At 37.6% G+C, this 27573-nt stretch overlaps 5 protein-coding genes and 1 pseudogene across 9 annotated transcripts; 3 read left to right on the top strand and 3 right to left on the bottom strand.

The window, feature by feature from the left end:
- Positions 1-247: 247 nt before the first annotated feature.
- Positions 248-10777, top strand: LOC113725692 (protein GLUTELIN PRECURSOR ACCUMULATION 3-like). 2 transcript variants are annotated; one of them, XM_072074107.1, is made up of 16 exons: positions 248-457; positions 554-651; positions 1270-1408; positions 1511-1539; positions 1663-1759; positions 1844-1899; positions 2011-2118; positions 3107-3163; positions 4606-4697; positions 5670-5754; positions 5918-6070; positions 6902-7002; positions 7724-7885; positions 7989-8092; positions 9268-9358; positions 10505-10777. In XM_072074107.1, the coding sequence occupies exons 1-16, from the start codon at positions 372-374 to the stop codon at positions 10574-10576; spliced, it is 1530 nt and encodes a 509-aa protein (XP_071930208.1). In that variant the 5' UTR covers positions 248-371; the 3' UTR covers positions 10577-10777. The 2 variants fall into 2 exon arrangements, with proteins under 2 accessions (XP_071930208.1, XP_071930209.1); XM_072074108.1 differs by having other exon boundaries at positions 7724-7879.
- Positions 10778-11187: 410 nt separating this feature from the next.
- On the bottom strand, positions 11188-12715 carry LOC113725691 (uncharacterized). Its single transcript, XM_072074109.1, has 5 exons — positions 12577-12715; positions 11973-12219; positions 11754-11864; positions 11586-11666; positions 11188-11445 (listed from the first exon to the last, which is right to left on the bottom strand). The coding sequence occupies exons 2-5, from the start codon at positions 12174-12176 to the stop codon at positions 11371-11373; spliced, it is 471 nt and encodes a 156-aa protein (XP_071930210.1). The 5' UTR covers positions 12177-12219; positions 12577-12715; the 3' UTR covers positions 11188-11370.
- A 2154-nt stretch (positions 12716-14869) lies between these two features.
- Positions 14870-19452, top strand: LOC113725695 (uncharacterized). 4 transcript variants are annotated; one of them, XR_011838895.1, is made up of 4 exons: positions 14870-15254; positions 16067-16369; positions 16465-19012; positions 19104-19452. XR_011838895.1 is itself a non-coding variant. In XM_027248998.2 (4 exons), exons 2-3 carry the CDS (start codon positions 16088-16090, stop codon positions 17838-17840), a joined length of 657 nt encoding a protein of 218 aa, XP_027104799.1. In that variant the 5' UTR covers positions 14889-15254; positions 16067-16087; the 3' UTR covers positions 17841-19012; positions 19104-19452. The 4 variants fall into 4 exon arrangements, 3 of the variants coding, with proteins under 3 accessions (XP_027104797.1, XP_027104799.1, XP_027104796.1); XM_027248998.2 differs by having other exon boundaries at positions 14889-15254; positions 16067-16711; positions 17808-19012; XM_027248996.2 differs by having other exon boundaries at positions 14885-15249; positions 16067-19012.
- Positions 19453-19595: 143 nt separating this feature from the next.
- LOC113725694 (UDP-glucosyltransferase 29) lies at positions 19596-21383 on the bottom strand. The gene has a single exon (XM_027248994.2). The coding sequence runs from the start codon at positions 21300-21302 to the stop codon at positions 19926-19928; it is 1377 nt and encodes a 458-aa protein (XP_027104795.1). The 5' UTR covers positions 21303-21383; the 3' UTR covers positions 19596-19925.
- A 1077-nt stretch (positions 21384-22460) lies between these two features.
- Positions 22461-24338, top strand: LOC140035485 (UDP-glucosyltransferase 29-like; annotated as a pseudogene).
- Positions 24339-24588: 250 nt separating this feature from the next.
- On the bottom strand, positions 24589-25968 carry LOC113723823 (UDP-glucosyltransferase 29-like). The gene has a single exon (XM_027246792.1). The coding sequence runs from the start codon at positions 25966-25968 to the stop codon at positions 24589-24591; it is 1380 nt and encodes a 459-aa protein (XP_027102593.1).
- Between the last annotated feature and the right edge of the window lie 1605 nt (positions 25969-27573).

Consider the following 27573-nt stretch of genomic DNA (forward strand, 5'->3'; position numbering starts at 1 on the left):
CGAGTTTTACTTACTAGCACAATGAGCAGAGTAGCAGACTAAAACAAAACAGTTACGTGTGAAAAGTTAAACCCCACAGTAACGGCAAAAAAGTTCATTAATTTGATCATGAAAAATAAATCATAAACAAATTTGGGGTGATGTGTAAATCTTTAGATCTGAAAGGGCGTCATTTTAATTAACCTAAAATTTCTTTTCCCAATAAATCTTTACTCCAAATAAAGAAAAGAATAGAAAATATCAGGATCTTAATTACTACACAGTAGTGACAAAAATTCCCTGTTTTTACTTTTTCCCCCTCTTTCGCAAAACCCAGCAAGATTGACTCAATTTCCTGTTTTCCACAAAGCTGAGCCATACCACGTACCTCCATGGAGACGCGATCCCAGTTGAAAACCCATTACTGGGTTCGAGCTTCTCCGTCCGATTTTGGTGGCACACTTCCCCAACCCCGCAGGCAATGTTCCCTCTCTAATTTTCTTGAATGTTACATGGAATACTTGTAACACATGAATGGAAAAACTCAACTAGTCTTTGTTTGAAAATTTTTCAGTGGGCATACAGCTGTGAACATTGGGAAATCAAAGATTGTGGTGTTCGGAGGCTTAGTCGACAGGAAATTCCTCAGCGACCTCTTTGTTTATGATATCGGTATAATTACAAATTATGCTGTTCATGTTTTAGTTCAATTTCTTGATTTCCAACTGTTTCTTTGCCCCCTTTATTCTTTAAGTCTTGTGCAACTGCATAGCTAAATTGAGGCTCTCGATGATGTATATGTCTGGAATTTCCAGGGCTGTATAATGTACGAATGTATGCTTTTTAGTTCAACAATAACAGGACGTTTATGCGAAATTTAACAAGGGTAATGGGTAAACGTGAAAGTAGTTCAAACCTCGTGTGGCTCGGCGATTGCGTGCCTATTTTATTTAGTCAGGCTTTTAATGGGTTTACTAATTTATCAGTATACTTGTGGTTATACAAATTTTGATAGTTCATGTGGATGCAATGTCTGTGCCCCTTTGACGCTAAATAGTAGTTTTGTGCTTGAATTTACTTGTCCAACAAAGAGTAAGATAGGGCTTTGGCTCACAAACCAATCTGGATGCGGATGCTACTGTTTGAGCTGATTAAGGCATTCATGGTTGGTGTAATTGCTTATCATGTGTATTTCAAACACTTTACATGGGGCTTTACTAGCATAGTGATGTGATGAAAGAGAGGTTTTCAAGTGTTAATGTTGAAAGATGGTCATTGTGAATATGTCAGAGAACAAATTGTGGTTTCAACCAGAGTGTACAGGCACTGGTTCTGATGGGCAAGTGGGTCCCAGACCACGAGCATTTCATATTGCCGTTGCAATTGACTGCCATATGTTCATCTTCGGTGGGAGGTCTGGAGGTAAAAGGTCAGCACCTCAACGCCTTTTTGTTGCGTGTCTATACATCTGTCTGTTGGTAAACCATATGTGGATGTAGTCTCTTAATCCATTAAATTATTGGATTTGCAGGCTGGGCGATTTTTGGGTCCTAGACACTGGTAAGTATTTTCATTTTGTAAATTTGATTGATTTTTGAGACCTATCTCTTCTTGTAACTTGTGAATGTATTCGAAAGTAAAACACCATGATTCCATATCTCTCTATTTTTTTGAGTGTTGTAGATATTTGGCAATGGTCAGAACTTACCAGCTTTGGTGACTTGCCTTCGCCGAGGGATTTTGCTGCTGCTTCAGCCATTGGCAATCGTAAAATTGTAATGTTAGTTTCAGCTAACTACTTAAGTCAAGTGATTATTGTGTTAAATTGAGCTGTGGGCCTTGAGCAGGCTTAAAAAATGTGCAGGTATGGCGGCTGGGATGGTAAAAAATGGTTGTCAGACGTCTACGTTTTAGACACAAGTAATGTCTCAATTTAGCATTCTTAGTCCATTTTATTTCTTAGCATGCAAGGGTTAAGTGATGTAGCAACATGTTTAGTTCATTTGAAGGCATAAAGTGGTTTTTTTGCAGTTTCACTTGAGTGGATGGAGTTATCAGTTTCTGGAGTTTTACCCCCTCCAAGATGTGGACATACAGCCACTATGGTAGAGAAACGGTTGCTTGTCTATGGTGGCAGAGGTAATGGAGAATTGAGGACAATAGACCTTAAAACGCACATCTGGTGCTTGGAATTAGTTAATTCTTTCACTTTCACTATTTTGCATCAATTGTGTCCTATTTTGGATGTCAAATAGATTAACAATATGAGAGGGGTTATTACACAGAACTCCCCTGTGGTATAGTGACCAATAATGGAATAGTAACAATAGTGGGTTATTTAGTTTTGTTGCCTTTGATAATGTCATTAATGTGAGACATTTATTTCAAGTTGTAGGAAGTAAAAGTTAACTCTGAAGGTCAGAGTTTTGCATCAGTTGTATCCTATTTGGATGTCAAATAGATTAACAATACGAGAGGGTAATTACACAAAACCCCCGTGTATAGTGACCAATAATGGAATAGTAACGATAGTGGGTTATTTAGTTTTGTTGCCTTTGACAATGTCCTTAATGTGAGAAATTTATTTCAAGTTGTAGGAAGTAAAAGTTAACTCTGAAGGTCGGAGTTTAATTTTAAGTTCAAATAGTTCATCTTTAACTTCTGATACTGGCGCTGCATGCAGGTTGCCGCTGATTTCCTTTTATTTTACCAAGTAGACTGTTAGATCAATTTCATTCTGTCCAGGTTGAGATTGTGCTTAGATGCGTATGATGTACCCATGGTCAAATGGTTATGTATTGGCTGTAATCCAACATATAGATTAGTGAACTGCTTTTATTTTTTATGCCTTTCATCTTGTACAATTTTATGCATTATTTTCTCATAGTGAAACAAATTTTTATCATTATACGTTCGAAAAAAGTTCCTCTACAGTCTTCTGCTTTATTTATTGTTTGAGATCTTTTGTAACATGATAGTACTGCTTTTATTCTAGCTGGGCTTGTCGATATAGTTCCTTGTTTAGTCATGCATACCAGAGTGACATCTTCGTTCTGATAACTAAGGTGTCTTCTGAACCACTTATTGGTGGTTTGTAAATGACAGTAGTCATTTTTGTCTCTGGTAGGTGGTGGAGGACCAATCATGGGTGATCTATGGGCTTTAAAGGGTCTTATTGAAGACGGTACCTCCTGTTTTCCTACTTAATGGTTTTTTTTTTTGTAGCTTTACTTTGTTGCTTCTCTTGTGAGTTAATCCTTTTCTCAGTGCTTGTGCTTTTTTTTTTCTTTTTTTTCCTTGAAGGTGGGGGGAAGATTTCCTCCATATTCTGTGTTAAGGGGCATATTTTCTGTTTTTGGTTTTTGTTATGAAATCATTGTGAAGTTTACATTCATCATTTCTGTGCCAAGTTTCTTAAATGTGATGTTACTTTCAAAATAAACAAAAATCACATTTTGGTCCCCCCTGTCCCCTTACCTTCCCCTTTTGAGTAACCATCTTTGATGTATGGGGTCTTACTACACCACAAGCAGAGGAAAAAATAACTATGTGACTTATCGAAGAGTTGTTCATCTTCCAACTACTTTACAAAAGGATTAGAGAGTGAGCAATTTCACATATGTGACTTAAAGTTTGTTACAGTCCAGGTTGGAGTAGGCATTTAATGCTTACACTTCTTTTAGGGGAGGAATATAAAGCATTTGCTGCAATTTACTTGAAATAAAATGCCAAATTGAAATACCTTTGCCATTTGTATCTCTTAAGTTCTTTATTTTTTCTTTTTGACTTGAATTTACTATTCATAGTATTCACAGTGTATGTTTGTTTTTCTCACATCTTGTATTCCATGCCTGTTAAGGCCTAATGGTACATAATTCCTTTGATATTGCTCTATCACTATAAGCAGTTGCAAAGAAAAGCAATCAATTAATTTATTTGGAACAATCACCTGAGCTTTTGCACTTGTCCTGCTGACGCCTGGTAAACCTTACTGGGGTTTCTAGGAATAAACAAGAAGGAAGTTATAACAAGTTAGGAAAGCTTTAAAAAAAGTGGACATGGAAATGGAAGTAAATGACACATTGTCTTTTCTTGAATAAAATTTTGTTTGTCTGATGCCTTGCTATATACCATCACATGTTTGATCCATTGTGCTTGTCAAGTTAAACTGATTAATGTGGAAAACAAAAAGAAGCAAGTCTTTTTGGATGTATTCAACAATCTTTTAGTTCATAATTTATGACGTAGGCAATTGTATGTACCATTTCAGTAGATTGTTAGTTGTATTTTTGTGGCAGCATATTAATTTCTAGGTGATATAACATGTCACCTTAGGTGGTTATTATCCCTTGTTGTATATTCTTAATCTGTAAAACGAGTCCGCGGACATATTTGTCTTTTCTTGCTTGAATTGCTTTGAAGCTGGTTTTTGGGTGTGCATCAGTGCTTGAACGTGTGTCATTTGGGCCCTTTGTATTTGAAAGATCACATTAACAGTTGCTTCTATATTGACACTGTGTTGTAGTTTTCTTGGCATTATTTAATCATCTCTGTTAGGCTTCACAGGATATATTTTGAAATTGAAGGCTTATTAAGTTGTGTTGTGTCTTTTATTGTGGAAGGAAGAGAATGAAAGTCCAGGTTGGACTCAATTGAAGCTTCCTGGTCAAGCTCCTGCAGCCAGTTGCGGGCATACTGTCACATCTGGGGGGCCTAATGTAATTACCTCTGAATATTTGAAATTGTAGACGCTCTCTTAACCCTGGTGAACTTGCTTTATAATTTCTTTTGATGTGTAATCTGGATATGAAACAGAAACTCTATGAAGTTTGAATGATCTGTCAAGTTGCATAAATTTTCTTAGACATACCACAGCTTTTGATGCCTTCACAATTACCAAGAGAGGCTACACTTGAATATTTTAATTTTGGAGGGGATTACTTATATGATTAGTTGAAGTTAAGATAATGTCCAACATGAGGGCCTTTTGATTGATTAATATTTTCATGTTGAACTGTTGAAATAGAATCTCTCCTGTACAGTGTCAATTACCAAGGTTGATCAAGTTTGAGTCCCTAATATCTTTCCGTTTCCACTAAGTAAATGCAGAGTTTTTTTTTTTTTTTTTGGCCAAGTTGCTACAGCAGAATTTGCTTTACTCAGTTATTGGACATTTATATTTAATTTTTGCTTTATAAGACTATCAAATAGGCAAGCTTTTTGAAAATCAAACTCGTGCTTTTAGCTTGAAAACACAAAAGTAGCGGATGCTTTTCTTCCTTTTATATAATGTATAACTTAATAGGAGAATTGTAGAATGCTTGGTTTTTGATGTACTGCAAACATGTTCTGCTTTGGGTGTCTTAGTTAGCCAGCAAATCAAGCATTAGGCCCCAATTATTCATGCCATTTGGGTGTAAGTTATATCTGCCTCCTTAATGACCAGTTCTGGAGTTTTAGTTTCTCCAGTGTGGGAAGAATAGGCATATGTTTATTTTTTTGCCTTCGAGTTGTAAATCTATGTGTACTTTAATCTCTTGTCATCCCATAGACATTTATGTATTTATAGGCATATTACTTTAATATTAACAGTTTCTCCTTGTTTAGACATCTTGATTTGATTACTTGGATGTCAGATTAAGCTTGTATTTGTGGTACTTTGTTTTAAACCTAAAACATCCTCTTTGCAGCTTTTATTATTTGGAGGGCATGCAACTGGTGGCTGGTTGAGTCGCTATGACGTTTACCACAATGATTGTGTTGTTTTAGACAGGGGTTAGTTACATTTTGTCAAATTTTTGGATCAGGGGAGGTTTCCATTTCCTTGCTCAACCAATTTTGAGCTTTGTTTTGTTGAATGCATCCTTGTCCTCTCTATCAATCTCTCTCTGTCTCTCATTGATGTTTGTCTTATGTTCTTCTGGCTGTCTGCTTTTAGTGTCTGTACAATGGAGACGCCTACCAACTAACAATGATCGACCAGCTGCTCGAGCGTATCATTCCATGACTTGTATTGGTTCACGATATTTACTATTTGGCGGGTTTGATGGAAAATCAACCTATGGTGATTTTTGGTGGTTGGTTCCAGAAGGTACTGTGAATATTAACATCAGGAATATGTCTCAGCTCAAATTGTTTAATAAACTACTCTGTTGTCTGTTTCCTGGTTCAATTGATTCAAGTCAATCATGATGAATAAGAGTAACTTTAAAAGAGGAATATTGATTTTTTTCAAGTCCAGTTTGTAAAATGGTTTTGGTCTGTCTTGACTATTTTGACTGGTCATTGACTTGGATGATCTGAAGATCATGTTAAGTTCTAACAGCACTTTTTCTTTTAACAGTCTTTTATGGTTCAGATTTTTCTAATGCCATCCACAAAAAATTGAAAGAGGTCTTTTTGGCTGCTCTATGTTTTGATAGCTGCAATTTAATTCTTTTCTGGTGGTCAGATCACAGATGATCTGGATATTTTGTGTCTTCTGTGTTAGTGTTTCTGTAGGATAATATGGATTGCTAATAAAGAAGATTGATGCTCTTTAATCCATCAAACGATATGGCATTTCTTCAGGTCCTATTTCTTCCTGGTCCGTACTCTTTCATTCAGCGAACATAGATAGACTGGAATTAGATAACTTTTGAGTAGGTGACGGGACTTGACACTAACGTGAGTGGATTCCTTAATCATAGAAATTTGGATATAATCTGAAAAGAAAGCATCAACAAGAATGAAATGTACATGCAATAGCATAGTTGAGTCTTGACGTGGTTTTGAAAAATGAGACGAAATTGTGGAAAGAGGAATAGACTGATATTTCAGCTCCATGAGATAAATGTTCTTGATTGCCTTTTAATTATTTTCCAGTTGTTTTTATATTTGGAATTCAACTTTCCTGTTTGTTTCTGCTTTCTTTGCTTTGCAGAGGATCCTATTGCAAAGCGTTTGACAACGTCCTTGCCTACAGTTATTCCTGAAAATAAAAATGCTTCAATAGCAAATGATAGCTTCATCTCCCAAGACAAGGTAACTATCCAAAAGTGGTGGCGTACACCGTCCTTGACTCTGCTCTTTATTGGTCAATTCTTTTTGCCAAGTTTCAAGTTGTAGAATCGGTTTGAGAGTTTGTTGCTTTTCAAGGATTCAATTGGACAAATGATGGAAGATATGTTCTCTATTCTTGTTTGCATCAGTTGAGAATGCTTGATTGGCTCCAGTGCCTCATTCATCCAAAGAAGATGCCAGTATAACTCTTCTTACCATCAAGTGTAGGTTGGGGAATTGGATTGGAAAAATAGATAAAAATTAAAAAAAGCCACTGGATAGTAACAACCACGCATACATGTAAAGCCTACTTGATAAGCTCTTCTTGTATTTGGTTGGTGAGGACCATTTACATGTGATGTGTTTAAGATGTTATTTACATTAGTTGGAGTCATTTGAACTTGCTCCTATTTGAAAATGGCAAAAACTTGGGTAGACCTGGTCTTGTAGACCACGTGGCCCAAATTTTGCCACAACATCAGACCAGGTCTGCCCAAGTGTTTGCCTTTGAAAATTATGCATACTTTGCATGAAGTGGTAGAAATGCAGAGAAGGCCTTCGAGGTTTGCTGCTAAATTTGCATTACTATCTTACAAGATGCTATTGCTTTTTCAAAGGAATGCGATTTCACCAACTTCCAAGCTGGAAGTTTCGTGTATCAAGCTTAAATATTAACTGTCTTGTTATTTTGGGTTTCATACAGGAAGGCCAAACTGAAGGATCTATATTCTCAGAATTGCATCGAAAGTTAGAAGTTTCTGTTTCGCTTAATCATCATAAGCTAATCATGGATGAGCTGGAGGACAGAGAATTTGCTGAACTGGCTTCACAAGTTAATGGAGAAAAGTTTCCCAGCAATGTACAGGTTAAAGATATTTTGATTGTATGATTTGCATTATAGTTGGTTACATCTTCTAAAACATGTGTTGGCTATGCACGACTTAAACTTTGTTGGTTTGGTTGTGCAGGCACTTCGTCACCATTGGAAAATGTCCTCACCAGAGTCTATACAACTGAAAGAGCTTAGTCCCTTACTTCGTGACTACCAACGCCTAATTATCCGTCATCATCTGTAAGAATAAGCAATTGCATATTGTTACTCTTTGGTCTAACATCAATTGCAAGTCTTTAGAATGATTTGTTTCTACTTATTTTTTGCATGCTTTGCAAAGTAAATTCCTGAAAGTATTTTTCTCTTCAGAGTTCGCTGTACAACAGTACAATAACTAGTCAGAAAGGTAAAAAATGTTAAAAGAATAGGATTAAGATTTGTTTACTTTGTCTACTTTTCCCTGCTTTTGCGAGAGAGAAAATGCCTGCTTGGTCTACTTTGGTTGGCCTAATGAGAAATATGACTATGTCAAGAAGAGAGACCTGCTTTGCTACAGTGGGGCTAATTCATTCAATAAGAGTGATTTTTTCGTCTTTTTCATATTTAGCTTTATGACTAGGAATAAATGCTTCAATTTACTTAAATTTAACATATTGATCTAATTGAAGTAGAACCTAGTCAATTACTTCTCCTTCTGTATTAATTCTACATGAATCAGAAGCCAGCCACTAACATATCTCTTTTGGGTACCATGCTATCTTTTGTATCCTTTTATAACTTACCAACTGGGAATTGTGAAGAATCTAAACAGACCCAAGTACAATAATAATTGGCATAATTGATCTGTCTTGCGGTAAGGGTGTACTTCATTATTCTCCTTGAAAAGCTTTCTTTTCCCTCCCCCTGATAGTGCACACCATGTAAGCTGTCCTTTTTACATGACAAAAATGCTCTTTTTTTAAATTTACTCATTAGGTTCAGGTAATAGTTGCTTTAATGATTGTGGATTTATGGAAGAGACAATTGCAGGACTTCTAAAGGAAAAGAGAGAACAATTCAGCAACTAATGATTAAATTTCTAACTACCATGTTGTCTTCATATGAGAGTTTCCCTTGCTGGGTAACCATTTTTTTTATTCCTTTTTTTTTGGTGGAAAAAAAATTCTTACTTTTAAGCAATAAATAGAAAAGACGAGAAAAAATAACTTGAAGTGAAGTTGGGATGGTGATTGTTTCTGCTTGTCGATAGTAGACTCTTCATCAGGGCTGACCTTGTCATCAATTATAAACTAATGCCCCAAATCTTCTATGAACTTTTACAACATTGTGGATTAAAAATCTGTTCTGTGAAGCTGATATAAATGCTCTGGTTCTTCACATGAATGACTGGTCTTTCTACCATTTCTCTTTGACAGAAACAAAGTTGATTTGAAGTCACAGCCTGTGGAATCTGGCTTTCCTGAAAGAGAGACTTTCCGGTACTATCATATTAGAAATGCTATGCAGGTATTAGTTTCTTAAAGCTTTCTCCTGCTAGTCAAATTTGTCGTATGCAGCATTTGAGTCCTGATGGCTTCCATTCATTGCTGCATTTGAGAGGGGTCTGTCTTCAGCTGCCTTCCACAGAAAATCCTTCATAGGACCAGTGTTTTGTAAAGTTTTCTATGGCAAATGACTACAGTATGTATTCGTTTATACTGTAATTCCTAAGGAGGCAGAAAGCATGGGTTTAATGCACCATATTAAAAACTGAACTTCATTCCTTGTTGAAAACCAAAAAGAAAACTATGCAGATTAAGAAGAAAATTCAAGAAAGAGAAGCACCCTTAAAAGCTACACCCAGTTTTGTCCTTTGCAAAGTCTCGTGCAGTGTATGCATAGGCTCAGATAGTGTGTCTGCCTTTTGTTTAAGTATTTGAAATAGATGAAGGAGAGGACAGTGGCAAAGCCTCACAGCCGCTTAAGAAAATTGGAATATCAGGTAGGGGCACCGTGGCAAAGGTAACATAATTATTTTACTTCTGGTAAATTTCGCGGCACAATCGAACTGAAGAAATTTGATTGATATATTGTTGTCTGGCTGAAATTGATTTTTGTAGTCATAGCATATTAGCACAAACCTTTTGATCCTCTCCGAATTGCAAGAAAATTGGTGAAGACCGTCCTAGTTTCAGAATTGTGGTATCTTATATTATAAGAAGTATAAAGAGTATGGTACTCCATACAGCTTTGTCTGGTTGAAGAATTACTTTGACACAGATTTGGTTTGCATGATTTATTATCTATTTATTGGAGTCTGTTTAGAAAATTTTCAAACGGAACTGGGCCCAGATCTTTTTATGGCCTTAAGGATGTTATTATCAGAAAATTGTGAATTGGAGAAATGGGTCTAAATGCCTGACGTGATCACTTATCAACATGGAGAATATGGCTGTGAATATTATCAAGGGCCTTCGATTGAATGTGTCCTTTCTGTCTCTTTTTTCTGCTGATAGATGCTGTATTTTACTTAATCACACGCACTAAGAAGTTCACATACATGGAGTCCACAACTTACACAAGCTCACACTTTCTGAAGTTGGTGCATTCCCAGGCAATGAGCTTCTTTCTCTGCTCAGTATCATTAATATTTTCTTTTTGAATTCTTTGCAGCTGCGCATTGATGATATCCCAAGTTTACTGGCAGAGTACAAGGAGCTGTTATCATATGTAAAAGAAAACTGAAAGCTTAAACAGAGTTCTGTGAAGCATTGTGAATTGGATCTTTCATTTTCTAATTGACTTGTTAGCGTATTAGATAGCTGTTCATTCCAAAGCGCCTCGCGATGTCTGTTTTCTTCAGCTTAAACAGACGACTACATATTATACCTATTTGTGAACTGGCGGAGCAGACTACGAGTTAATGGATCTCCTCTTTGTGCAACATTTCATTTGTTTTAGACTAGCGAGGATAGAAAAGTCAATGCAAAAGTAATGTTAAAAAAAAAAAAAAAAAAAAACTTGTTCTGCGACTCTCTTTTATTTCGGATAAGGTGCTGTGACTTTGTTGAATCTCAATTTTTAGGCGGAATTCAGGATTGCAAATGCCAACTATGTATCTTGATTTGTTGAAGTTTGTATTAGAAGCTGTAGACTGGCTTTATTTCCTTCTCCTTCACGGTGATGCGGTGCGGGCGTTGCATATTTCACAACACTCCACTCACTTTTGGCTACAACAACCTTGCAGAAAATCAGCTCCCTCAATATATAGTTGTTGAGGCCAGATTTGCTTATGCAAAACTGGATTCCTGACTAGAATTCTTTACACCACACAGCCTACACATACACGCATACACTGGCAGCACTCAAGCGATTCAGTACTTGTTATTATGTACCCATTAATGCAGTGTTCTTCTAGTAATAGACTAATAGTTAGCAAGATGCTTCCTCGTAAAACAAGAAAAGGAGAAAAGGGAACACAAGTTGGCGCCAATACATAATACTTTACAGAAACTCTTTATGGCAGAATTTGACCAGTATTAGCGGGCAGTGCTGACAAATTTGCTGAGCTCCTCAAGCTTTCTCATTCTCAGTTTCTCGCTTTCGTTCACCAGCTGCAACGTCATGAGGCGGGGAGGAAACAGCAGAAAGGAATCAGGATTAGATCAACTAGGACTTGTAAAACTGGAAAAGGGTGGATGAATATACAGTGCCTCCAAATGGAGACTGTTTCGAATTCGAAATCGATCTTCACCTCCATTAATGTGGTCGTTAGTTGGGCTTTTTCGTTGCTTTTCTCTTGGAAAATATCCAAAACTTCCTTGTGTTCTTTCTCCTGTTGAGCGTTTCACACCACTCGTTATATGATGCACCAAAACAATATGATGGATTATAATATATACATGCCTGATGCTCAATTTACCTTCTTTTGGCAGGCCTGTCCTAGTGATTTCAGTTCTCGATTGACCAAGTCGATTCTTTTGCGGGCAGCTGCCACTTCCTTCTTCATGGGATCCGTCAAAACCTCAAGCTCCTGCTAGTTAACAATTACCAAGAAATAGATGATTTCGTGCTAAGTCCAATTATGAATCAGAAAAGTAGTTCGAGTTTCTTATGAGTTCTCCACATGGATTTTAGTTACCTCCCATATCTGTGCCAAACGCCTAGTTTCTTCCTCAGCACGGTTGAGCTGAGACTCCACCCTCTCTTTCATCTCCATCTTCTTCCTCTCGATCTCTTCTTCTCTAGCTTGAAATGATGCAATTGCCATCTTCGCCATCTCCTCATCATCATGATCGTCCATCGATGACCTCCCGCTGCTTCCTATACTTGCAATGTTCTTCATTCTCCGAGTACTGTAGTACCGGTTCGGTTTCTTTCCAAGCAAACTGGACACTCCCGCAAGAATTAAGACATGGGAATCATCAGTTGGTTTCTACAGCCTTGGGTTTCTTTCCTTTTGTAGAGTGTTCTCTTTATCTACTTTTGCTTTCGCTTTAAAACTTTCTATCTGTCTATCTCTGATCTCTTGCTTACACTTGAAACTATTTTGGTAAAAGCAAGCCCTTTTGTGAGTGTGTTATTCTCATCATCTTTAAAAACAATTGCAACTGTTTTGAGGAGGACCAACATGGACGCTTAATCTGCTGCCGGAGAATTATGTACGGATTTTGGAAAACCACGAGAAATACATGATTTTTTGTCCTGCTATTTGTTGCATAAATGAGCTTAACTATTGGCCATACCTGCAAATATATTGGTACTATCCCAAAGTTTGCTTGAAGCATGGGAAAGTTCGTTGAAGGCCAACCAGCTTGTGATTTTATCGGATTCAGTGTGACCATATATCAGGTAAAGAGGCTTTGTACCTTGGCTCAAAAGCTAAGGCAGGTTAAAAAACAAAAGAATAGGAATCCAACTTTTTATTGCGACGAGACGAACGAGTTTAACTTTGGTACAGGATTGGTAATACAGGCTTAGTCGCACTGACTTTGTCGGTACTATTAATGTGTTCTTCCATCCTTCACAAGGCAAATTCTTTGGTGCCCCGCAAGGCATGGTTCGGCCGAGTCGTTATTGAAATGGAGCTTTTCATTTTGATATCAGGATAAGATGACTTTGAAATGCACGAATCATCGAGAACTCAGTCAAGAAGTCTCCGACAAGGATAAAGACGATCGAATCACACCGAGTAGTTTCGACTCATTCCGAATCAAAGTCAAATCCAATAAAAAAAAAAGTACATTTTACAGATTTTTTTTTATTAATATTTCTTATTTTTTTTAATTATTCACAATTTTTAGAATATTAAATGCTTCAAAATTTACGTCTCGCTGAAATCGTGACGATATGTTGAGACCGATGTAAAACAGTTGGAGCCGTGACCAACATTTTGAGTCATGCTGCGAGGGTACCTTGCTTTTCCAGTTTTTCGCATGCGCTGACTAGTAACAAAAGTTAAGAAATGAGTGTCAAAAAATGTTAAATTGGTACTCACTAAAGGATATGGTGCTTATGTGACAATTAGTGATTTAATTTCTGCATTGTCGAATTCATGTGTACTAGGACTCTAGGACTCTTTTTGTGATACTGCTACAAGTTTGGTAGATTGGGGCGTTGGAACAATTTAGATGTAGCACTATATGGGCGCACAATCAACTTGTGTTCTAACTTGAGCAAAAGCATGTACAAACGTAGGCTCGTCTCGTTTGAATTGCTATTTTTTAGAAAGAAAAATTATATTTTTTATGAATATATTTTTTAATTAATTTACTTATGTCACATTCATTAAATTATTATAATATATTTTTTACAAAAATTTTAGAAAATAACAATTCAAGCGGGGTCCACTGCACACAAGGAAGGCGTGCAATTTTAGTTAACCTGAACCATACAAATTTGGAATTCGGATTGGTGAATCCAATCGGGATAGTGAGCCCGCGATTCTCCTCTAATCGTTTTAAAGAGGAGCAACTACAATAGACCTTTGGTTCAGTGGCTCGGTATTGTATGCCTTTCGGTATTTTGTGTAAATTTCAAGATTATACATGTACATTAAAATTTTATATTCATGCCTACAACCAATATAATTCTTTTTTTTTTTTGTAAAATTATATGAATGTACGCTAAATTAAATTAAATTAAATTACATATATAACAACAACCACGACAATGACACCTGAATCTTAATCGTACTTGCCCTTAGTCCCTCTGCAAGGATGTTTGGTTAATTAAAAGACAGTAAAATTTACTGACGGTCAGCGAAGGCTACATGGAATAGAGATAAGACATGTAAGCTAGTGCTGCACAAACGAATTTCTTGTGATGATGATGATGATGTTTGACAGGATAGAAATGCTAAAAAAACATTTCTAAATCACTGAGTTGAAGGATTTTTTATTAAAACAAATTCTAAGTTATCTGTAACGTAAACCCTAACCCTGACCCTTACCGTAAGTGTAACCCTAACAAAAAATTTTCTTTTTTTACTGAGGAAGAGGATTTTTTTTAAAAAAAAAACATTTCTGACCGTTGCGCCACGTTGGACCGACGGTCAGAGGATTTTAAAAAAAAATAAAAATTCCTGGCCGTCGCGCCATGTTGGAGCGACGGCCAGAAATTTCTGACACCTCTGACCGTCGCTCCAACATGGCGCGATGGCCAGAGGAACTTTAAAAAAAAAATTTTTGCTGCCCGTCACGCCATGTTGGAGCGACGGGCATACAATTATACCACCCAGCTAAAGAACCACATTTGACGGCTAATTTTGGGAAGCATCAATATTTCAATCAATTAGCCTAGATTTGATCTTGTTGACCATGTGGTCCAATTTTGCCACATTTTGTATACAGGCTTTATCTAAGTATTTTCAATGAGGCAATGGCACGGAGGATTCAAAAAACGATAAAAACTTGGATAGACTTGATCTTTTAGACGGTGTATACCAATTTTGCAACATTTCAATTCTTGGATGGGTGACATACTATATAATAAAATTTGGGTAAAATTTGGATCACATGATCTGCACCTGATTGAATCTATCCTAGTGTTTTTAGTGGGATCACAGCACAAAGGTTTCAAAAAATACGTACCACTGTTTCTTGTTTGACCAACTAGTCATATGTCTCTCCGAGGAGATAAGAAAAAATGTAAAATAAACACCAATTTTCCTGTGGCCGATGGGTGACACCTGATCGAGTTTTGAAACCGGCTCTATCTTTCCGATAATACCCTTAGCACATTCACATATTCACCAATTTAGTCTTCTCCCAATGTACCTGTTGCACATAAGACAAACCCTATTACATTTCACAAATCCAAATAATTTTTCCTTAATTTTTCTCTTTGGAGAGAGAAATTAAAATTCTCAAACAACGAATCTGCAGCCCCATCGATCAGAATATTGCTTCAATTTCAAGGCAAGGTAATCCAATTGTTTTTTTGGGGGCAAATTTCGGATTTTCGATATTAAGCCCTAATTTTTTAATTAGGTCTCGTTTGATTTTCTTGTTTAAGCATTTAATTTCTTCTTCGTTAGTCTATAATGGGGGAACCATATGCGATTTTCTGGTGTTTTTCCTGTATTAAGCTCCTGCTTCTCTAGGATGAGTTCCCCTTTTAACCTTGAGCATAAGTTGATAAAAATTTTAAATTGATCATTTTTTAAAATCTAAGACAAAGGGTTTTGATGGATTCTTGGAGTAAAGTTATGTGCATATGTGGAAATGGTATTCCTTTTTTATTTTGGATTTTGATTGTTGTAGGGGTTGGGGATTTGATTGTGGTTTATGTGCTGAATTTGGTAATTTTTGGCATCTACTTGAAATCTCGGTTTAATCCTTCAATATTTGGAATTGTTTACTTAAAACCCTGATCCTTGTTAGATGGAGGAAATGTTTAGAAGATAAAGATTTTAACTTCTATAGTTGGGTTTGGAAATGAAGAATGTATGGTAAGTTAGTTATTTAAGACCTTTCCCTGTTTTCGGCAGATGAAGAATCAATAGCTTTCTAGTAACTTGTCCTTTTCGCATAGTTTCAAGAAATTATGCATCAGAAGCCATTCTCTAGTCTTTTAGTCAAAGTCTTGTCATCCAAATTGTAGCTGTGGTTTGTCAAGCGATAAGGGAAAACCTGTTATTAGTTACAATGTCAGATTTCTTAGTATAATAGCTTAGGGGTGATAATGATAAACAATGTCTCTGTTACTTATCTTTGACCATTATTTGACTCGCAGGGTTGTGCAACTTGTGGTCATATGAGATCTTACAGGCCATCTACTTTGAATGCTCATTATAAGATGAGTTTTGAGGCTATGCGAACGAAAGAAAAGAGTAAACCTGAGAGAAGAGTACATGGCGTAGCCATCCACGATGATGCTGGACGGAAGGACTTCTGTGATATCTCTTTGAGGATGCTGAAGAGAGCATCCCCCTATAGCTCAACTGTTTTGGATGCATATACTGGAACACAGAATGTTAATGCTGTAGGTAGGGAAGGTAAGAGACAAAGAGTGGATCAAGCCACTTTCAGGAGAAAGGTAGATGCTTTTGCTTACCCGGGAGTTAGTCCCATTGAGAAATGCACACACAATACCTTTTACAAAGGAGTAAGTGGATATTATGACTTGAACAGAGCTAAAGTCAATACTGCTGTTACTGGCTCTAATATTGCTGCGAGTTCAGAAGATAATGATTTTGATTGTGATGCTTCTTCTGTCGGGAGTTGTAGTGCTAGCAGTATGAGGGCAGATAAGTTTTCTAATTTTGCTGTAGCAGTTCCTTTCCTAGGTACAGATATGCTTTCCACTGATGCTGAATCTTATTGCCGTTCCTTTGATGAAGTGGAGAATCTCTCTCATTGTTCCAAAGAAAGTGTAGAAGTAAGTATTCATAAGTTAGAGTTGCATGCTTATCGCTGCACTCTGGAGGCATTATATGCTTCTGGCCCATTAAGTTGGGATAAAGAACTATTATTGACTAATCTCCGCATTATGCTCCATATTTCCAATGATGAACATTTGACAGAGCTGAAGAACCTTATTCCATCTGGTAGTACTCAATAGCCTCTCCAGATATTATTCTTTCTATCGACAGAGGATCTTATATTGTCCCTTTTCTTTACTCAACTGTATGTCAAGCAAGATAACTTAATGTACTTGGTTTATCCTTCTTGGATAACCAAATTTGGTCCATCTATAGAGTTCCTGACAATGTAATTAGGTGTCAACAATTTTCAAAGAAGTGAATGTATTTAGATTGGTTCTTGTTTACTCCTTTTTTGTTTTTACTAGGTTATGCTTGATATACTTATTGTAGTTGAGATGCATATCAGGTGATGGAACAATTTTTTTAAGCTTTAAGCTTAAAGCAGTAGAAGACCTGGTGCAGGTTATTGAAATCATAGTGTCTGATCTAGTGTTGCTGCTGCAGATTAAACATATGATCCATGATTATTCTTGCAGATAAGATAGAATACTTTTTTAGCATTTCCATTTTTCCTTAAAGATGAATTGAATCATGCAGCTTCCAAGAACTATGTCTGTAATTCAAGTATGTTCATTTTTCTTTGAAACTAGGTTTTAGCACCTTATTTTTTGTTTGGTCCGTTGCATCCATTGTCAATGCCAATTCAGAAACTAACTGAATTGAACAGCTAGTTCAAAACTGTTCATTGGTATATCTGGGAAAGGGAAGCTTCAGTTGACTACCAGCCTTGTGGCCTACAATTGAATAGAACTCTCAGACATTTGTTTAATAAGTTAATACTTGCTGTGTACTAAACCTCCTTGGATTGTATTCAATGTTGAATATTGGCCACTTTTGTAAGTATGGTGAGCTTCAGAGTCTTTGCAGTCCACAGCATTTGCGGATGTTTAATAGGCATCAAATGTATGAGATATTCTGTGCAGTTTAGCTAATTGTTTGGTAATGTGTGTATGATCTTTTTGATATGTTATTGACAGTACTCTTTCCCAGGGCTGCATTCTGAAGCATGCATCCCCTGCCTAGTTGCTTCCAAAGCTTTGATGGTGATGCAGGCATTTGGCTAAACAACCTCATTAAATTGTTCTGCCCAACCTTACCTCTTTTTGTGATAGCATCAACATTTTTTCTGCTGAGGGAAGTTAATGATTGTTATCTGCTACTCCTCCCTGATTGTATATATATTGTTAGTTTGGCTAATTATTGATTTCTTTGCATGTGTTTGCTTAGATGCATTAAAGTTCATTTTGTCTTTTATTTTCATTCGACTATTGGATTTCTACTATAACACTAACTGCTTAAATTTGCTTTTGACTATTAACAAGTGAGGAAGTGACCTTGCTTCCATGTTCATGGTGCTGTGGAAAGCAATTAAACTAAGCTTTTCAGAATGGAAATGATTTGAATTGCCTTGTACATTGTCCATCGATTTTCCGGTTTTCTTCAAAGGCGAGAGAGATGAAATACTTTAGTAAATCATTTGAAATGCCTTACATATGTTTGCCTCTATTGCTTTCAAAAGTGGTCTTTTTCAGTTGAGAGATCTATAGTGTACTGCTCGTGCTGTAGTTGAGGAGAATTTAATTCATTGTGTAATACAAAGACACGAAGTTGTGTGAAACATGGGGTTAGGGTTGGGATCTTCAACTATAAGAGGTCCCCTGCACTTGCAATTTGGCCAGATTTATTATTCCATTGCAGAATCGGGCTAGTCATGTGTTTCTGTTGTTTTTGTTTTGAAATTTAAGTAGTTGGTGGTTTGCAACCATCTTTTGCAAAAATCCCTTGAATAATGTTTAAAGTGCTCTCTTTGTGAAGTGCCTAGAAACTAGGGTTGAAACGAATTGATCTTTTTGGCATACTGGTGTTCGCCTTTTCCTTATTCTTGTTTTGTTGGCAAATGACTCGGCAGACATTTAACTATTGGTACTGATTATGCTTCTGGAAATTGGATGCTTTTGATAACCTTGAATATGAGCAGATCTCAGCACTATTGATGTGTTTTCTAGGGGTGGAATGAATTTTTCTAACTTCTTGTTCAACTGTACTGATTAAGGGTTTCCTTATATCAGGGCAGGAAAGTTGAAAAGTTCAAAGGTTTGAATGAGGCTTATAAGGAGTTGAGCATCTCCAGTTTCTTTTTGTCCCGAACGAAGAGAACCAATGGCAGAACTGCTCAATTCTCTTGCAGCTGCTTGGTGATTTTCTGCTTTTGTTGAATAGTACAGTTTCGTGTGCCTTTAGAATTTCTTTCTATTCATACTCAACCCGCGTGCATTTGTCTTCCAGTTTTGCGATTCACTAGCACGATTAAAGTTGGAGACTTGAAGGCTGACAGCATGTTGCCTCTTGGAAGATCTGGATGTGCCCAGGTGCAATGTAGCTGTCAGTCTTCATTTGTACGACTTTTCATAGAATAATTGTTTCGCGTTCACTTTCGCAATTGTGAATACTGGCAGTTTAGTCCCCACGAAGAGCCGGGACATCCTGGACAGACATTAACCTATTAACTTCTATCTTTTAGTTCAGCAACTATATTAGCTCTGGCTTGTATAATCAGCAAGATAGACTATCCTGATGGCTTGCAATCACAAGGAAGTTAAAAAGCAATAAAGACGCCTAATTTTGGGTACCTTCATTGATAGAAAGATTATTACGTTCTTAAATTGAAGTGAGGAACTAGTGGATTTCTGCTGCTGCTGTATGCCCGTGTCGAATATTCATCCATAAGGTACCATGTGTAGTACCTGAGCAATCAAGATAGCAGAAAGCAATAAACAGTAGTCAAAGATGGCTTCTCTGAGCTTTGTGCCTTTACCATTGAATAACTTCACATAAACAGTTTCCGATGGATTGTTTCACAACTTAAAGAAGCGATCTTATACTATGATGGTCCCGAGGACTGCGTTCCTCGTATTCCAAACTAGTGTCATTTCTAGTGAACTCGATGCATTCACAGACAAGTTTTAATCGTTTTATTTATCCACAAGACAATCGGGAATTGAGTTATTCATTATCACCACCTGTTGAATTTTCGAAGACCCGATTACAGCGGCCCAGGGCATCCAGAGGAGAATCTGAACACACATGTAAAGGGGATGTGATCCAGTGCTAGAACAGCATATCTACTGAGTTATACCTGTCTACCTTCCTGCAAGGTTTTACCATCTCTTCAACCACATCATCTATCTCTTCCTCTTCTTTTCCTCTCATTTTCTCACTCAATTCTCTTACTTTTCGCCTGAATCTTTCACCAGTGGTGCTCTTTTCGTCGACCACCTTCCTTATCACGCTTGACACCTGTTCCTTTTCAAGAATTCCTTGCTTGTTTCTCACAACCTCTTCACCTATGCCTAGCTCCTCCACCAGCCTAGCATTCAGTGGCTGGTCAAGGTGCATTGGCACCGCTACTATTGGAACTCCGAACTTGATGCCTTCCATTACTGAGCTCCATCCGCAGTGGCTCACGAATCCCCCGATGCTGGGGTGCTTGAGGATCCTTCCCTGTGGTGCCCATCCCTTCAGCACCATTGCTCGGTGTCCTACTCTCTCAAGAAATCCCTTTGGCAAGGCCTCTTTGAGGCTAATATCCTCTCCTACAGGGAACCTAATAACCCATATGAAATTAACATTGCTGAGCTCCAATCCAAAAGCAATCTGCTCCATATCTTCTCTGGACAGGAAATATTCACTGCCAAAGGAAGCAAATACCGTGGAACCACGATTCTTCTTGCTAAGCCATTCGATGATTTTCGTGGGCGCGTCTTCCATTGCTGGCGCCTGAACGAGGGGACCAACAGGGACAATCTTTTTTTTCGACAAACGGGAAAGATAGTCGATGTATTTTCCCTCTATCTCTCTGCATGTCTTGATCAAAATCATACCAGATGACTGCTCCACACAATTAATAACTCTGTCTGAATCTTTGATGCCACTAGCAGTTGCATCAGCCATTCCAGTTAGCTTATGATTTTCATATTCTCTATAATATATGGAGGAAAAAGGATACTCCGAATCCGGGTTTAACTTATAGTGGACGACGTAGGAAAATGTTGCTGCACCAGTAGAAATAAACGACACAGCTGGAATATTCTGGGCTGACGCCAATGCTGGTACCCATGGCAGGAGGAAATCATACAAAACCATGTCTGGCTTTAGAGTTCTGAGGATGTTATGGAAGCTAGGTTTGGCCATATCTACAGCTTCTTTGAGAGTGGGCATGAGGTTGGGTGGGAGGCCATTGGTTGTGTGGTGATGAGGAGGAAGTTCTGGCAAAGTAGGAACTTGAAGCTCTACTAATTTTATGGAAATGGAGTCCTTTTCAGAAAGATTCTGTTTGAGGGAACTGAGGTTGACTGGTGTAGAACAGACATAGATGTAGAAGTTTCTCTTTGTAAGTGCTTTGGCTAGCTCTAGAAAAGGAGATATGTGACCATGAGCTAACCATGGCAGCATTAAAATCCTGAAACTTCTCTTCCTTGTATCCATGAAACTGGAAACTTTTCTCAACCCTCTCCTTTCTTCAATATAATTATGAAAACATGTGCATGGTATTGGCTGCTTGCATATGATTTTATATTAACATATTCAAGAGGTAGAACTCTATTTTGTTGTTTTCTTTCTGCATGCATCCAAGCGATGTAGGGAAACGTGGCATAGAACATAGCAAAACATGATAACGTGTTGGCCTGGCGAGGGGCAAAGATGGAGTAAAATCTGAGACGTGGAGGCAGAGAAGCTGGCTAGGGATCGGGATGGATTCCTTCTGCTGACTCCAAAGCTGAGACGTGGAAGAAGAGAAGCTGGCTAGGGATCGGGATGGAGTTCTTCTGCTGACGTATTTTAAACCTATGCATCCATCATTAATAGCCTTAAAGATAAGCTAGTATTAATGGCAATCTTTAATTGCTACTCCATTTTTATCGGGAAGATCTTTAGGTGACTGCTCTTGACAAAATTTTTCACATTTTCCTAGGATATCTAGTCCAAACTGATAGGATATGGTTAATTGGTTTTCATTACAAAGCTAAAATTTCTTTTTCTATGGTACAAGAGTTCAGTTCATTATTCGTCAACCTATTTATGATTCTCTTCAAGAATATTTACGAGTCCATATTTGTTTCGAGGGTTTTATCTGCTGGATTCAGTTTCAATTGATGGGAAATGGAAGCCTTAGCCAACTCCACTGATTTCCAACTAGTTCTAAGATGGAAGCTCAGATTTTTTATCTACTCTAAATGGTGATCATATCCGAATTCATATCAACATACTCGTAACATTTGAATAACTGAGAGCATACAAATGAGAATTTTCTGGAGCGTATGCATACACAAATGTAGATTAACCTTCCCACGTACACTATTGCATCAAAATTTTATATTTATATACTTGAATCCAAAATTTGTAGATTCTTGTACGTAGAGTACATGTAAATTTTATAGTGCAAACTTTCGTTTTCTCTCTTTGCAGTATCAGCACTTGCGTATAGCTCTTGTAAAACTCAATTTACACAAGTATTCATCTCTAAAAATAAACAAAAATCAACGAATTGTTTTTTTTACCTCACATCTCTCACATTGCTGAATCGTTATAATTGAAGCAATTTTCGGAAGCCATTGACCAGCAGCATCATCAGCAATTTCTCGCATGAGCCAAGGTTACGATGCCACATTAGTTTATGCCGATCAAAATAATCTGCAAATCTGTTAGATTTTCTCCATTTGCAGTTCCAGTAAAAAATAATCCTACAAAGGGCAAGGGGACAGGACTAAAACCTACCACTACATATAGCACAACCAAAAACTATGACAAAGAAGAGAGTATTAGCTTAAGTTTGTTGGAAAATTCTACTTGTGTGCTCGAATGAAACAGGAGAATCATTGAATATGAATCACAAAAATATCAAGATCCTGATGTTTCCATGGCTAGCTCATGGTCACATATCTCCCTTCTTGGAGCTAGCGACGAACTTAGCAAAAAGAAACTTTAGTATCCAATTTTGTTCCAACCCGACAAATTTGAGCTCCATCAAGAAAAAACTTGCTGTTGATGGAAGTGAAAAATTTTCAAAATCTATGCAACTGGTAGAATTCCATCTCCCAAACTTGCCCGAACTTCCACCCCATTACTACACAACCAAAAGCTTTCCTCCCCGTCTCATGCCCACATTGAAAAAGGCCTTTGAGATGGCAGAGCCGGACTTCTCTAACCTCCTCAAACAACTGAAGCCAGATTTAGTCATAAATGATATCATCCAACCATGGGTTCCAGAAACTGCTTTGCAGCATAACATTCCCGCAGTTGAGTTCGTAAGCACAGGTGCAGCAATGACTTCTTCCATGTTTCATGCAATAAAAAAATCCAGGTGCAGATTTCCCTTTGCCAGAAATTTATGTTCATGATTATGAGAAATCCCAGATTGCTCATTTGATGGAATCAGCTTTGGACCCGGAGAAAGACAAAGACCGTCCGATTGAATGCTTGGAAAGGTCTTGTGACATCATTTTGATCAACAATTAAAGAACTTGAAGGGAAGTATTTTGATTATCTTTCTGTTTCTGATTTACTGGAGAAAAAGATTGTACCTGTTGGATCGCTTGTAGAAGATATTGTTGTTGAAGACCATCAGGAGATCAATACAAATACTGGTAGTATCTTAGATTGGCTCAATCAGAAAGACAAATATTCGACTGTTTTTGTTTGTTTTGGAAGTGAGTTGTTTTTGTCCAAAGAGGGAATGGAAGAGGTAGCCATTGGTTTGGAGCCGAGTGATGTTAATTTTATTTGGGTGGTTAGGCTTCCAAAAGGAGAGGAAATAAGGGTTGAAGAAGTATTGCCTGAAGGTTTTCTTGAAAGGGTTGGAGAGAACGGAATGGTGGTGTGAGGATGGGCTCCTCAGGCAAAGATTTTAAAGCATGAAAATATTGGCGGTTTTGTTAGTCATTGTGGATGGAGTTCTGTGATGGAGGCTATGAAGTCTGGTGTTCCAATTATAGCTGTACCATTGGTAAATGATCAGCCCGTAAATGCTAGAGTGTTGGAGAATGTTGGAGCAGGGTTGGAGGTTGTGAAGATGAATATGGCAGAATTCAAAGAGGAAAGTTGGCAGAAGCAATTAAACAAGTCATGGGAGAGGAAACTGGAGAAACTCTGAGGAGGAAAGCAAGATCACTGAGTCAGAAAATAAGAAGCAAAGGTGAGGAAGAAATTGATGGGGTTGTAGAGGAGTTGGCGAAGGCTTGCAATAAATGAAAGAAATAAAGAAGCCTGGTAACTTAAATTTGGCTTCCAGACTTCCCAGTTGATCTCAATCCGTGTAAGATGGCTCAAAAATCTAGCAGCCAGTATGCACCAGCCTAAGAAAAATTGCAGTATCATATTAAAGTAATAACTAGGAAATTTTAGTTAGAGACTGACTTAATTATTTGTAATTAGATAGTCTAGCATTGCATTTTGTACTCAGTTCGTATCTCAAATTTCTGTTAGAGATGGAAATTGTGGTAATAGTTCCAGTTTCAATTCTAATTTTGAGATTCAGCGCAGAGGAAAATATGATCAAATTTTTGGAGGAGGGAAAGAGAGTAGTGATTCAAGAAGGGGAAATTAACTAGTTATTTATACTATTACGGTAATACTAGTAAAACTTTTGAGTAATAATCCATCAACTAATATCTCAAATTAGCCACTAAAAACTTCTTGAAAGCAAAACTTGGGAACCTCATATATACTACTACAAGGCCCCCATAACAACCAAAACGAATAAACTCTCGATCAATCAGAAGTTTTTTACGTCCTTCATCTTTTTCTCGAGACAAAGCTGGACCAATTCATCCACCACTACATCAATCTCTTCGTCTCCTTTCACTTCAATCTTGTTTGACAGACTTCGAGCGCGTTCCCTTACAAGTTGGCCAATTTCTTCATGCATCACTTGTTTGATGACTGCAGCAACTTTCTCTCGCCCAAGAGTTCCATCATCCTCTCTCAGAACCTCCACACCAGCACCAACCTCTTCGATCAGCCTAGCATTGACTGGTTGGTCGAGGTGCATGGGAATGGCTACAATTGGGACGCCAGATTTCATACTCTCCATGACTGAATTCCACCCACAATGGCTCACAAATCCCCCAACACTAGAATGGCCCAAAATTTTTGCCTGTGGTACCCATCCATCCACAACCATTCCCCTCTCTCCTACCCTGGCCAGAAACCCTTTTGGCAACGCTTCCTCAAGTTGAAGATTCTCTCCTTTTGGATACCTAATAGCCCATATAAAGTTAACGTTGCTAAGCTCGAGCCCGTGAGCTATTTCTTCCCTGTCTTCCTGGGACAGAAAATACTCAGTTCCAAAGCAAACAAAAACTGTCGATTTCTTTTCTTTTTTGTCAAGCCATTCCATGATCTCCAAATTATCATCACTATTACCATGGGTACTACTAGGGTCCTGAACAAGTGGACCAACCGGTACTACTTTCTTGCCAGATAACAGCGAAAGATAATCAATATATTTACCCTCAATCTCCTTGAAACTCTTGATCAAAATAATTTTGGAAGAGAGTTGGAGGCTTTGGACAACACGATTTATCTCTTTAGAACGAAATTTGACATCATCGTGCAACTTGTTGGCAAGAATAGCCTCAAGATCTCCGTGGAAAATATTCGAGAAGGGAAACTTGGTACCTGGATTGTTCTTGAGGACATGCAACATGAAGGAAGTCATCGTTGTACTACTGCTAATGAACTCAACAGCAGGGATATTAAGGGCTGATGCAGCCGTTGGTGCCCATGGCTGGAGCATATCATATACGAGCAAATCAGGCTCTATGGTTTCCAAAATCTTGATGAAGTTAGGACTTGCCATGTCAAAGGCCTGTTTTAGAGTGGCCATGAGATGGCTTGGAAGACCATTGGTTGTGTGGTACTCAGGAGGAAGGCCTGGCAAAGTTGGAAGATGGAGTTCTACGAGTTGAATTGACGCAGAAAAATTTTCAGCAAGTTTTGGCTTGATTGAAACCAGGCATGCTGGCGTAGAGCACAAGTAAACCTTGAAGTTTCTCTGGCTAAGCTTTTTGGCTAGTTCTAGGAAAGGGGAGATGTGTCCATGTGCCAACCATGGGAACATGAGAACACTGAAGGAGTCTTGGTGATATTCCATGATTCGGCTAGCTGTAGAACAATAACAGGAGAAGCTTAGTTGGTTTCTTCCCGAGGGTTTTCTTGCAGTGGAGAAAGTAATTTCGGTGCTGCGAAGGAGAGGGAAGGGACATATTTATCAAGGCTTTGGGCGTTGCATAAATGGAAGTTTCTTCATTGATGGTAGATTTTTAATTATAGGAATAGAAATATTTTGTGTAATTTTCAGAATCAGAATGTTAATGGCAATACAGTCATGAATATGTCAGGTTTCCTTCCGCGCGATAGATACTAAATTCTCCCCCTATTTGTGCAAACATATGCTGAAATTGAAGAGGCCGTTACTGAGATGGAAGAGAGACTAGAGGCTGTTTTCTTTCGAAAGAAGAAATTACCATTGAAGATCTTTGGAACGTGCATGGAAGCGCCAATCTTTTCGGTTGCATGATTTTATTTTCCATTTTTGATTCTTGGTAGTTGGAATCCTTTTGCTAATGGTAATTTTCAATATGTTACACGTGGCATGAAAGTTAGGGTTTCTTTGTAGGGTAAAAAAGGCAGAAACTGTGTTAAAAATTTGATTAGCACAACCAATAATAGCCAAGAACGTTTGTCGTACAAAAGGGTGTTGTCAAAAAAGAGTTTTGTCCACAATCAATTATTTCACAAGATCGTCATTGACTAATAAAAATATTTCAGTGAGCAAGGGAAGGAGCGTGGGGAGGAGGGGGAATATATATATATATATATATATATATGGAGTTCTTATTTGTCCAATTAATTAATTGATGATATTTCATTGGTCAAAAACTAACTACTAAACTTGCCCAGTTATTGGTTCATATCCTGATAAAATTTTACGTGACTATTGTCATTAATTCGGAGATCAGCCCTTTTAATAGAACAGTAAGCCCTTTTGCGTTTATTCTTTTGGAGCTTAATAGAGGACATGTTTTTAAGTAGCCATGTTTATTAGTTTAGGAGAGGAAGTAATAATGATATATCCTAATAAATCATTTCAAGTGCAAAATATAATTCTTGTGAAATAGAAAAACAAAAAAATTTTGGTTTAGCCCATCCTCAAGTTTGGGAGCTTTCTAGTGGAAGCAGCGAGCCGAAGACTTAACATTTCATTTATGAATGTAGAGGCAGCTATGTTGATTATGAATGAAGAAGCATTCATTGAATTTGTGAAGCAGCAGATCGACTTGCAAAATTGTAACAGCTAGCGTCTATTGGTTGGTTCTCTGAAAAGTTTGAGCAATCTTACGGAATACTGATGAAATCTTACAGAGTATTTAGGAAATTTAATTTCTTTTGAAACAGGATATTGATGTGCATTGATTAATCAAATCTTGCACTTTTGGAACTGTCAACTTCGGAAATCTTAAAAACTATTCTGTTGCAATGGTTCGTCATCAAAAGAGTTTTAAAACTCTCATTTATTTAAGTGTAGATCAAGGGATCAAATCCCCTTGTTTACATTCTAAAAATTCCCTTCAGATGGCTTAATTCTCTCCGGATTGTCCTTGGATTTCTTCAGAAAGTAGGGCTAGCTGCCATTCTTTTCATATCCTTACTCATATCTTTCATTTTCTGCCTTGTTACTTTCCTTGCATCTCGAAAT

This window comes from Coffea arabica, chromosome 2c, assembly GCF_036785885.1.
Source record: "Coffea arabica cultivar ET-39 chromosome 2c, Coffea Arabica ET-39 HiFi, whole genome shotgun sequence".
NCBI classification, from domain to species: Eukaryota; Viridiplantae; Streptophyta; class Magnoliopsida; order Gentianales; family Rubiaceae; genus Coffea; species Coffea arabica.